We start from the raw sequence: 13014 nt of genomic DNA on the forward strand, positions 1-13014 counted from the left end.
GGATACTCATAATGAGCTGTGACAATTTTGTAGAGGTTTAAAGTTGTTTTAGTAGTGCAATTTGCAATATAATCGGGAGACCTGTTTTCGACGTATTTGCTCTTACATCGCCAACCGGAAGCCTGTTATCGATTTTTATCGATTTAATTGATTCGTTGTTGCAGCCCTAAACATCACACACATCATACTGGGAACACACATCATCATCACATACATTACACACACACACACACACACACACACACACGCACAACACACACACACACACACACATCATACTGGGAACACACACCACCATCATCACATTACACACACATCATACTGGGAACACACACCATCATCACATACATTACACACACACACACACACATCATACTGGGAACACACACCATCATCATCACATTACACACACCAACACATAATACTGGGAACACACACCATCATCATCATCACATTACACACACACACACACACACACACATCATACTGGGAACACACACCATCATCATCACATTACACACACCAACACATCATACTGGGAACACACACCATCATCATCACATTACACAAACACACACACATCATACTGGGAACACACACCATCATCATCACATTACACACACCAACACATCATACTGGGAACACACACCGTCATCATCACATTACACACACCAACACATACTGGGAACACACCATCATCATCACATTACACACACCAACACATCATACTGGGAACACACCACATATCATTGACATAATGACAGATACATGCCACACTGGGAATTAGATGAATTAAATATTTATGATCAACATCTTGACTATTGCATTAGGGACAATGGTATAGTTCATGAGGGACATTGTATGTATTTTGTGAGTATGTGAGAGAGAGAAAGATAGAGAGAGAGAAAGAAAGAGAGAGAGAAAAAGAGAAAGAGAGAGAGAGAGAGACAGAGAGAGAGAGAAAGAAAGAGAGAAAAAGAGAGAGAGAGAGAGAGAGACAGAGAGAGAGACAGAGAGAGAGACAGAGAGAGAAAGACTGACTGACTGACTAATTGTGTGTGTGTGTGTGTGTGTGTGTGCGCGCACCTCAGCGTTGGTCTCGCGGCCGAAGAACATGTCAGAGGAGATGGCCTTGGCGTTGGCGAACTTCTGCCTGGCCTCGCTGGACTCTGCCGCGGGCGCCGCCGCCTCCGCCGCCTTCCTCCTGCTGGGCAGCCTGCAGCCAGGGAGCACACTGCTGACACCCTCCTGACACACTGCTGACTAGGGGTGTAACGGATCACGGAAATTCCGTGATCCGTTCGGATCGCCCTCCACGGTTCGGAACGCATGTGTACCGCGGACCAATTGCAAAATGTTAACAATAATGTAATAATATTACTTAATATCTTACTTAATATCTCTTGTAAATCACAATGTAGAGTTGCCATGAAAAGATAGACGCGACAGTTGCGGGCTTTGTTTCACTCTAAAGCGCAATGATAGGTTGATAATGCGAAAGAAAAAGAATCTGTTGTTTGCTAGCTACACGTGAAGCTGGGAATCCACAACAACAAGGCTGCGTTCGTAAATCCGCTCTGGAATCTGATCAGCGTTCAAGGAACGCCTCTTGTCCAATCAAATTACTTGGTCCCTTTATGACGTCGGACCCAGTGTGCGCTCCGGCGCTCTCAAAGCAAATTTACGAACGCGGCCCAAGTGTATCATGTTACGTTGTTCGGCGGAGAAGAACTCAATGCCTCCCTCGTCATTTAAATCCCATGTATGGGAGCACTTTGGCTTCTCTGTCAACTATGACGGGAGGCACGAAAAAGGTAGCTCGACAACTTCTGATAATGTTGGCATTTTTTTCATACCATGTTCAAAATAAGGGTTCACTTTATTATTTAGTTAAAAGTGGCATAAAACATGTTTATTCATCTGCTTTAACACTGGGAGCGCAGCGGATCGCGACCTTATTCAAGCGCGATGAGGTGTGCTTCAGCACTATGATAGTTTAACATAGAGAAGAGTGTACTGACGCACAAAGATCGCTGGAGGGCGATGTCACGCAAGAAGCGTGAACACCCAACACACCCGGGGGAAACCCGATCTCTGTTCATTGATCAGAGCGCATGTCTTATCGCTGGAACAAGACTGACTGATACACACCACACCTCTGCCATCATACATCGGTCCCACATGTATTTATTTACCATCATATTTTTCAATATAAAACGGTATGATATGGTAGCCTACATTGCAGTCGTCCCGCAGTTCTAGTAGATCGCCGACATCATGTTATTTGATGTACACATTTCACGGCAAGAGAATTCCGATTTGTGGCAAACACCCAACAATTGTTCGTTCACTAAACATTATAACATGAACACAGTTATAGCACCAGTTCCTAGCACCTAGTTTCCTAGCACCAGGGGAGCCCCCCCTCCCAAATTTCGTCGTTTGGTACCTGTACTATATCAATGACAAATAAAGACCATTCATTCATTCATTCAAACAATGACAGTTACAGTCTCGCTCAAACTGTAGCGAGATTAGGAGACTACTAATTGAGAAAAGGAAAAGAAAATACATGAAAGAAAGGAGAGAAAGAGTACAGAATGATAAATCATTCAGAATGTTATTGGTTTTAATATTTCACAATCTGCCAGAATAAGCACGCTCCCTCGCACGCCCAGCCCATCATTTTTGATGCCGCTAATGTGTGTAATGAAAAGTGTGACAATGTTGAAAGACATGATGTCATAATCAAAATATAAAACCTGGTTGGATAAAATAAGATTCTGTTGTGATTGTGTTGACATTGTTGTGATGTCAAAAGAGATGTTGGTTATGTAATGTGTAAAGTGGAGAGGAGATTGATCGGAACTGCAGGAGTTTTCATTACTAACGAATGATGGTTGATTATTATTATACAAAAATAATAGTAATAAATATTGCAATATTGTGTTATCATAGTTATGAGCTTCACAGTGATAAAGCCTGTTTATTTGTCGTGAACTTCACGCCGGCCGTGCCCGTAACATCAGCAGACAATCGACTGCTGTAAGCGTGTAAGCGTTGAAACCTGCTTGGCAGCTTTGAAACCCGCTTGGCTCGCTCATGAATTGGCAGCTATTGTTTGCTAATGGAAAACGATCAATAAGATTACCCTCCCCCGTGCATCAAGTGATTGTATGAAGTCAAGTGGTAGCTACATTGCAGTCGTCCCGCAGTTCTAGTAGATCGCCGACATCATGTTATTTGATGTACACATTTCACGGCAAGAGAATTCCGATTTGTGGCAAACACCCAACAATTGTTCGTTCACTAAACATTATAACATGAACACAGTTATAGCACCAGTTCCTAGCACCTAGTTTCCTAGCACCAGGGGAGCCCCCCTCCCAAATTTCGTTGTTTGGTACCTGTACTATATCAATGACAAATAAAGACCATTCATTCATTCAAACAATGACAGTTACAGTCTCGCTCAAACTGTAGCGAGATTAGGAGACTACTAATTGAGAAAAGGAAAAGAAAATACATGAAAGAAAGGAGAGAAAGAGTACAGAATGATAAATCATTCAGAATGTTATTGGTTTTAATATTTCACAATCTGCCAGAATAAGCACGCTCCCTCGCACGCCCAGCCCATCATTTTTGATGCCGCTAATGTGTGTAATGAAAAGTGTGACAATGTTGAAAGACATGATGTCATAATCAAAATATAAAACCTGGTTGGATAAAATAAGATTCTGTTGTGATTGTGTTGACATTGTTGTGATGTCAAAAGAGATGTTGGTTATGTAATGTGTAAAGTGGAGAGGAGATTGATCGGAACTGCAGGAGTTTTCATTACTAACGAATGATGGTTGATTATTATTATACAAAAATAATAGTAATAAATATTGCAATATTGTGTTATCATAGTTATGAGCTTCACAGTGATAAAGCCTGTTTATTTGTCGTGAACTTCACGCCGGCCGTGCCCGTAACATCAGCAGACAATCGACTGCTGTAAGCGTGTAAGCGTTGAAACCTGCTTGGCAGCTTTGAAACCCGCTTGGCTCGCTCATGAATTGGCAGCTATTGTTTGCTAATGGAAACGATCAATAAGATTACCCTCCCCCGTGCATCAAGTGATTGTATGAAGTCAAGTGGTAGCTACATTGCAGTCGTCCCGCAGTTCTAGTAGATCGCCGACATCATGTTATTTGATGTACACATTTCACGGCAAGAGAATTCCGATTTGTGGCAAACACCCAACAATTGTTCGTTCACTAAACATTATAACATGAACACAGTTATAGCACCAGTTCCTAGCACCTAGTTTCCTAGCACCAGGGGAGCCCCCCCTCCCAAATTTCGTTGTTTGGTACCTGTACTATATCAATGACAAATAAAGACCATTCATTCATTCAAACAATGACAGTTACAGTCTCGCTCAAACTGTAGCGAGATTAGGAGACTACTAATTGAGAAAAGGAAAAGAAAATACATGAAAGAAAGGAGAGAAAGAGTACAGAATGATAAATCATTCAGAATGTTATTGGTTTTAATATTTCACAATCTGCCAGAATAAGCACGCTCCCTCGCACGCCCAGCCCATCATTTTTGATGCCGCTAATGTGTGTAATGAAAAGTGTGACAATGTTGAAAGACATGATGTCATAATCAAAATATAAAACCTGGTTGGATAAAATAAGATTCTGTTGTGATTGTGTTGACATTGTTGTGATGTCAAAAGAGATGTTGGTTATGTAATGTGTAAAGTGGAGAGGAGATTGATCGGAACTGCAGGAGTTTTCATTACTAACGAATGATGGTTGATTATTATTATACAAAAATAATAGTAATAAATATTGCAATATTGTGTTATCATAGTTATGAGCTTCACAGTGATAAAGCCTGTTTATTTGTCGTGAACTTCACGCCGGCCGTGCCCGTAACATCAGCAGACAATCGACTGCTGTAAGCGTGTAAGCGTTGAAACCTGCTTGGCAGCTTTGAAACCCGCTTGGCTCGCTCATGAATTGGCAGCTATTGTTTGCTAATGGAAACGATCAATAAGATTACCCTCCCCCGTGCATCAAGTGATTGTATGAAGTCAAGTGGTAGCTACATTGCAGTCGTCCCGCAGTTCTAGTAGATCGCCGACATCATGTTATTTGATGTACACATTTCACGGCAAGAGAATTCCGATTTGTGGCAAACACCCAACAATTGTTCGTTCACTAAACATTATAACATGAACACAGTTATAGCACCAGTTCCTAGCACCTAGTTTCCTAGCACCAGGGGAGCCCCCCCTCCCAAATTTCGTTGTTTGGTACCTGTACTATATCAATGACAAATAAAGACCATTCATTCATTCAAACAATGACAGTTACAGTCTCGCTCAAACTGTAGCGAGATTAGGAGACTACTAATTGAGAAAAGGAAAAGAAAATACATGAAAGAAAGGAGAGAAAGAGTACAGAATGATAAATCATTCAGAATGTTATTGGTTTTAATATTTCACAATCTGCCAGAATAAGCACGCTCCCTCGCACGCCCAGCCCATCATTTTTGATGCCGCTAATGTGTGTAATGAAAAGTGTGACAATGTTGAAAGACATGATGTCATAATCAAAATATAAAACCTGGTTGGATAAAATAAGATTCTGTTGTGATTGTGTTGACATTGTTGTGATGTCAAAAGAGATGTTGGTTATGTAATGTGTAAAGTGGAGAGGAGATTGATCGGAACTGCAGGAGTTTTCATTACTAACGAATGATGGTTGATTATTATTATACAAAAATAATAGTAATAAATATTGCAATATTGTGTTATCATAGTTATGAGCTTCACAGTGATAAAGCCTGTTTATTTGTCGTGAACTTCACGCCGGCCGTGCCCGTAACATCAGCAGACAATCGACTGCTGTAAGCGTGTAAGTGTTGAAACCTGCTTGGCAGCTTTGAAACCCGCTTGGCTCGCTCATGAATTGGCAGCTATTGTTTGCTAATGGCAAACGATCAATAAGATTACCCTCCCCCGTGCATCAAGTGATTGTATGAAGTCAAGTGATACTCACTTTAGAAACTAGTTCTTAGCCTACACGTTTCTTTGTCAAATACATGCTCTGCATGTTTCTCTAAAATGCATAAAGTTCCTATAAGCAGAGAAGTGGGGAAATTATTAGAGAAATCTGATATGAAGCTTGAGTCAGCTGAGAACGAACTATGGAACAGATTAAATGCTATATATGGAGAGGAGATTGATTGAGACTGCGGGAGCTTTACTAATGAATGAAAGTTGATTATCATTATTAAAAAAGAATCAACTATCCAAATATGAATCTGCGTATATCTATGTACAACCTTGTTGTAGCCTATTATTATCATGGTCGACATGAGAATTGTTGGCTACTTCATATCACAACTGAACATTCATATATATAGCCTATTGCATTATTTAAAAATTGACAGTGCTGTACATAGTGTCATTCAATGCTATATATAGGCTACTACTACAACGTGGTCTACAGTGATATACAAAAAAGACATTAGGCATTCGTGTCATCATGTTCTTTACACATTACATAACCAAGATTTATTTTGCAATCACAACAATGTCAACACAATCACAACAGAATCTTATTTAATCCAATCAGGTTGTATATATAATCTATATATATAATCTATATATTGGTTTCAATATACCTCCATAGCAGTCTACAGTCTAATTTAGCTATATCTATAATTACATTATGAGAACATCAGTATTTTTACGCCTTTGGTTGTATTGTCTGAACGAACATTGATTGGGAGACATACTGTACAGTTTTATCATTTTCATAACTGTCTGCACATATACATATCTTATTTGGATTGTTATTGTAGCCTATATATAAACACAAATATCAGTCTTATGCACTGTGTCTCATTCAGCACTGAAGCCTGAATTTGAGCACAGTGTGTGCCCCCTTGCTACCTCTGCTGATATAAAAGAGAATTGCAGGCTTGGAGAAAAAGATGGCAGCCACAAATACACAGACACACACAGAAATACTGCTAAAACGCTTTATACTAACTCGATTTTGAAAATGTAAAAATGCTGGGTGGTAGAACGCACATATCTAGGAAAAGTCATGAAAGGAGGGTCCTGAAATGTGATCGAGTGCAAAGGTAGAATTTTTTTTGTACTCACTGGTGCTGTTTAACACCTCACGGCTGTTCTAGTGTTAAAGAGCCCAGTGATTCACTGCTGCAACCAGGCGCCTCCTCCCTCTCTCCTATCATTTAAATTGAGTGTATTTCAGTATAATTATGTAATGTTTGAGTGTAGAATGTTATATATATATATTATATATATATGTATGTATATATATATATATATATATATATTACCAGTTTTGACATCTTGAATGTTGTTGGTTTTTGTCACATAGTAAAAGTGGTGTTTTTACAGAATTCAAGGAAAAACAGTTTTTATAAAAACAAAAATGTTTTGTGTTGATCCGAAAAATGATCCGATCCGTGACTCAAAAACCGTGACACGATCCGATCCGTGAGTTAGGTGATCCGTTACACCCCTACTGCTGACACCCTGCTGACACTGCTGATACCCTGCTGACACCCCACTGACACACTACTGACGGACCCACTAGGTGACACTTTCATTTTGGCACAAAGACAATTATCAATGTGCGAATGAATAATAGATGGATAATGCTAGCACTAGTGGTGGTAGATGGATAATGCTAGCACTAGTGGTGGTAGATGGATAATGCTAGCACTAGCGGTGGTAGATGGATAATGCTAGCACTAGTGGTGGTAGATGGATAATGCTAGCACTAGTGGTGGTAGATGGATAATGCTAGCACTAGTGGTGGTAGATGGATAATGCTAGCACTTCTCCCTCCATAGTCTCAATTGTCCTGCCATAGTCTCATTTGTCCTGCCAGTCTCATTTGTCCCACCATAGTCTCATTTGTCCTGCCATAGTCTCATTACGAAATATTTGTACATGTGAGCGACACAATCTTTGGGATTCGCACTGCATCTACTGTAGGTCCACACGATTTAGCGCTGTGTGTGTGTATCAATGAATGAATGAATCAATTATCTTTATTGTCTTGATCGTTATTGTCATTGTACGGGTACAACGAAATCAAACAAATGTATTTGTATAGTGCTTTACACAAAGTCAATTGTCTCAAAATATTGTACTAGAGATGGTGACGACGTCTTTGTGTGTGTGTGTGTACCTGTCCCCTATGGGCTGGATGCTGGAGATGGTGACGTCGTCTTTGGGCTCGTCCTTCTCCAGGGCCCAGGAGGAGGTGAAGGAGGCGCTGCCCTCAGAGTCCCACCGGCCCCCCAGACCCTCCCCCGCCGTGAACGGGTTGTCCTTGTACCTGCACACACACACACACACACACACAAATAAAAACATGGTCACGCCCCCTACAGGTGGGTATTCTGTACTTGATGGGGTGGGGATCCAAATGTGAGGTGTGTGTGCGTGTGTGGGTGGGGGGGGGGGGGGTTGCGTGCTTGGGGGGTGACTGCAGATGAGGTACGGATGTGTGTGTGTGTGTACTTGGGGGGGTCCTGAGGTGAAGTACAGGTGTGTGTGTCTGTGTGTGTGTGTGTGTACTTGTGGGGTCCTGAGGTGAAGTACATGGGGGTGTGTGTGTGTGTGTGAGTCGTACTTGGGGGGTCCGGAGGAGAAGCCAGGTTCGTCCAGCAGGTCCAGTTTGGAGCGCTGGGAGGACCTGGACCCTGCAGGACTCTCCTGATCTATCACCTTCATCTCTGACATGACGGAGTGAGACACCGCACTACACACACACACACACACACACACACACACACACACACACACACACACACACACACACACCAGACACACACACCAGACAGACACACACACACACACACACACACACACACCAGACACACCAGACACACACACCAGACACACACACACACCAGACACACACACCAGACACACACACCAGACACACCAGACACACACACACACACACCAGACACACACAGTGTTACAATCTACGGTACAATGTTTGACTCAATCTTAAAATCAATGATATCAAAAAGTAGGGTTGTGTCAAGCACAAAAAATATATTTGTGTTATTCTCTGTAATGCCAGTGTCGCTCTCTTTCTCAAGTCCCCAACGTAAGATTTCCTGTTTACGATAATGATTACCATTCCATCACGCAGTATAACGCCTCAGCTTACAGAAACGACGATATTATCAAACAGATCAGCTCCGTATCATCCATTTATCTGATTATCTCTTCTATTCATTTGGTACTGAGGCCTTTTTGCTAGACAGACACAACCACTGGCTCTGAAAACATCTAACCTGACCTGACTGATCTTTAAGACAACTGCCCCTTTTAGTGGGACGATGTCACCTGAGAGATGACGTCACGTGACCACAGTCAAGTCCTACTGAACAGGAAGTGGGTGGTGAGTGGGTGAGGTCACCTCCTGTTTCCGAAGCCCATGCCCAGCCTCTCCGCCTGCTCCCTCTTCCTGCCCTCCAGGCTCTGCATCTTCTTCTCCTCCACCTTCCTGTTGATCTCCAGCTCCGCGTAGGCCAGGCGCATCGACGTCACTCTGCAACACACACTGGTCTGTTAGACACACTGACACACACTAACACACACTAACACACTAACACACACTAACACAGAGGGTCTGGTCTAGACACACACTAACACACACTGACACAGAGGGTCTGTTAGACACACACTAACACACACTAACACAGAGGGTCTGGTCTAGACACACACTAACACACACTGACACAGAGGGTCTGGTCTAGACACACTAATGGTGCTTTTCCACTACAGGGCTAGCCCGGCCGACTTTGTATCCGAGCCGTGCCGTACTTTCAGAAACGCTTCTCCATTATACGGAGCGACCCGGGACAAGGAGGAGTTACGTGTCATAAGATTTCCCCCCCCCCCCCCCGCTATACAGATCAGCGGGGGGAAATGCGAGTCTCCTGACACGTTGAGCACTGTGCTTTTTTTGTTGGTGAACTACCGTAATAAGCCTAAAAAAGTTCAACTGTTCAAAAGGTGCAACTTCTCTGCTTTCAGAAAGTGTTTGAATTTTTTAGATTGGGCATATAGTTCATGAATTACGGTAGTTTGAATGAACGTTGTGGAATCCGCTGTAGACAGCTCCGGTTTCGGAGCAAGACTATCGGCATTAGTCAAATACATGCAAATCAAGTCACCCGTTCACTGCTCTCCATCAAAAATGGCACATCCATCAATAATATATTACACAATAACAACTGCTCTGATTAGATTGCTTAGATTGTTTAATACATCAACGGGGGGAAAAGCGAGATGAACTCGCGAGTGTCATGCTTCCTCCATTGAACGGAAAGTCCTATCTATTCCATTCAAAGTGTTTTAGTCTTCCCCCTTTCCACTGGTAATAAGGAATTGGCAAGAATAGATCGATATAAATGTGACGCAACGTCATCGAACTGCAAAACGGGCGCAAAGGGCAAAGGCTTCAAATTTGCGTTCAATGTTTTTTACACAAAAAAATTCTGATTTCATTTTTTTGTCACCAGACACAAGTTAAGGTTTTGAACTACCCACTCGTTATTTTTTCGAGCAGTTTTACGATAGTTAAATACGTGTACTTAGTCAACAAAATAAGCTTATTTTTCGCCTGAAATCTGCTGGGAAATCCTCCCTTGTGGGAGGGGAGGAACTGGTTCCAGGTTGTTTCTCATTGGTCGATCGACTGGCTACGGGGAAGGATTCAGGAAGCAGCTGCTTTGTTTGTTTACACCAGCATGTGTTCGACCAGACTCTAAGGTAAGATGTTCTATGTATGTACATAGCGCCTTTGTTAGTTAAGTTAGTTGTTAGTTACTAGTTGAAACCAGTGTGTTCGTGTATTTAGACATTTCTTTATTATTACCCACTAGCAACTAACTGAAAGCACATTGTTCCTGGCCGCCATTGTTGTTAGCATTCTAGCATTGTAGCTCGGAAATGTCTGTCTAAGTTGTAAGTACGGTTAGTATGTCTACGTTGTAAAAGTTGTGTGTAAGACTCATGTTCAGTGTGTAATAATAATAATAATTTAATAATTAATAATAAAAATTTATTAGATTTATATAGCGCTTTTCCGAGGCTCAAAGACGCTGACAATATGAGGAAAAACGGAAAACACAGAAACAACAAGCAACAGATAACATGAGCACATAGAACACAGAGTTAACGAACGGGGAAGGGGAGGTTGTATGCATGTCCATGGGGGGAGGGGGGTGGCAGGGTTAGGGGAGATGGTTAGGGGTAGGGGAGGTTGTATGCATGTCCAGGGGGGGGCGGGGGTGGCAGGGATGGGGGAGATGGCTAGGGGTAGGGGAGGCTGTAGGCATGGGAGAACAGGTAGGTTTTGAGGTGGGATTTAAAAGGGTACGGGTAGGGCGGTGGGGGAGAAGGAGGTCAGTCAGGTAAGGGGGGGCCAGGCTATGGAGGGCTTTGTATGTGAGGATGAGGACTTTGAATTGTATACGTTCTTTAATGGGGAGCCAGTGGAGAGAGTGGAGGACAGGAGTGATGTGGTCACGGGAGCGGGTGTTTGAGAGGAGGCGTGCAGCAGAGGCGTGCAGGAGAGGCAGTGTCTGATTTTTGCAATGTTTCGGAGGTGGAAGTAGGATGTCTTGACAATGGAACTGACGTGGGGATCAAATGAGAGGGTGGGGTCCAGAATGAAGCCGAGGTTGCGAGCCAGGGGGGAGGGGGTGATGGTAGTGTCGTCAATGGTGAGTGTGATGGGTCCGGTTTTATTGAGGGTGGATTTGGTGCCGATGAGGATGACTTCGGTCTTTTCACTGTTCAGTTTGAGGAAGTTGTGTGTGAGCCAGGTTTTTATTGCGGAGATGCAGGTTTCGATGTGAGTGAGGGGTGGGTTCTGGGTGGAGTTTGTGGTGATGTAAATCTGTGTGTCATCGGCGTAGCAGTGGAAGTCCAGGTTGAATTGGCGGATGATGTGACCGAGGGGGAGTGTGTAGCAGAGGAAGAGCAGGGGGCCGAGGACTGAGCCTTGTGGGACCCCCTGTGTGACAGAGGAGGAGGAGGAGGTGTGACCGGAGAGGGAGATGAACTGGTGTCTGTTGGTGAGGTAGGAGGTGAGCCAGTCCAGGGCGGTGCCCTCAACACCCAGTTGGCGCAGCCTTTGAAGGAGGATGGAGTGGGACACTGTGTCGAAGGCTGCGCTCAGGTCTAGTAGAACTAGGATGTTGAGGGCACCTGAGTCTGCAGAGGTGAGGAGATCGTTGATTACTTTGACCAGGGCTGTTTCAGTGCTGTGATGTGGGCGGAAGCCAGATTGAAGGGGTTCATACAGTTTGTTGGATTGGAGGTGGGAGTGAAGTTGGGCAGCGACAACGCGCTCTAGGGTTTTGGAAAGGAATGGTAGGTTGGAGATGGGGCGGTAGTTGGAGAGATTGGCTGGGTCAAGATTATTATGGAGGCATTAAGAGTAATTTGCTGATGTCTTGTGCTGGAAATACTGTAACATGTAACATGTCAAGTGTAATAGATTACAGAAATGTTAAAAGTTTAAAAACATGTGTTCCTTTGTTTGTTATGAACGAGCTAGCCGCTAGCCGCTAACACTACTCTGAGCACTAGCCTAGTGACTAGGTAATTATCATTGTCATGTATTAGGCTAGCTATTTTATGAACATGGTATGGTAGTATTTTATAAACATGGAGTGCCAGTAACTGTAGGCAATATTTTAATGTACTATCTTCTTTCTGTTGCAGCTTTGATGCCCCCCACCCCACCAGACACAGCAGCTCAACAACTCAGAGCCGAGTGCTCATTGAAGTACACCACACACTCTGGCAATATTTTGTTGAATAACAAGAACAGTTGGGCATAGATACAGCATTTTGAACTGTGTCATGATTTATTATCTATTGATAGTCAATTCACAGACCTTGCATGCTTACCTGTGTATAGTCTGTTGTATGTT

The 13014-nt window shown here is 43.0% G+C and overlaps 1 protein-coding gene across 1 annotated transcript in view; it reads right to left on the bottom strand.

Moving 5' to 3' along the window:
• Nucleotides 1–13014, bottom strand: part of arfgap2 (ADP-ribosylation factor GTPase activating protein 2) — a gene marked incomplete at its 3' end in the record, with an annotated part of 54812 nt that overhangs the window by 22061 nt on the left and 19737 nt on the right. Inside the window, exons 11-14 of the mRNA XM_080531611.1 lie at nucleotides 9483–9614; nucleotides 8682–8810; nucleotides 8235–8384; nucleotides 1087–1216 (exon numbers count right to left, since the gene is read on the bottom strand). Of these exons, the coding sequence (XP_080387737.1) occupies nucleotides 1087–1216; nucleotides 8235–8384; nucleotides 8682–8810; nucleotides 9483–9614 (541 nt within the window). The remainder of the gene's footprint in view (nucleotides 1–1086; nucleotides 1217–8234; nucleotides 8385–8681; nucleotides 8811–9482; nucleotides 9615–13014) is intronic.

Source organism: Nansenia antarctica, assembly GCF_963989245.1.
Source record: "Nansenia antarctica genome assembly, chromosome: 5".
Lineage (NCBI taxonomy): Eukaryota > Metazoa > Chordata > Actinopteri > Argentiniformes > Microstomatidae > Nansenia > Nansenia antarctica.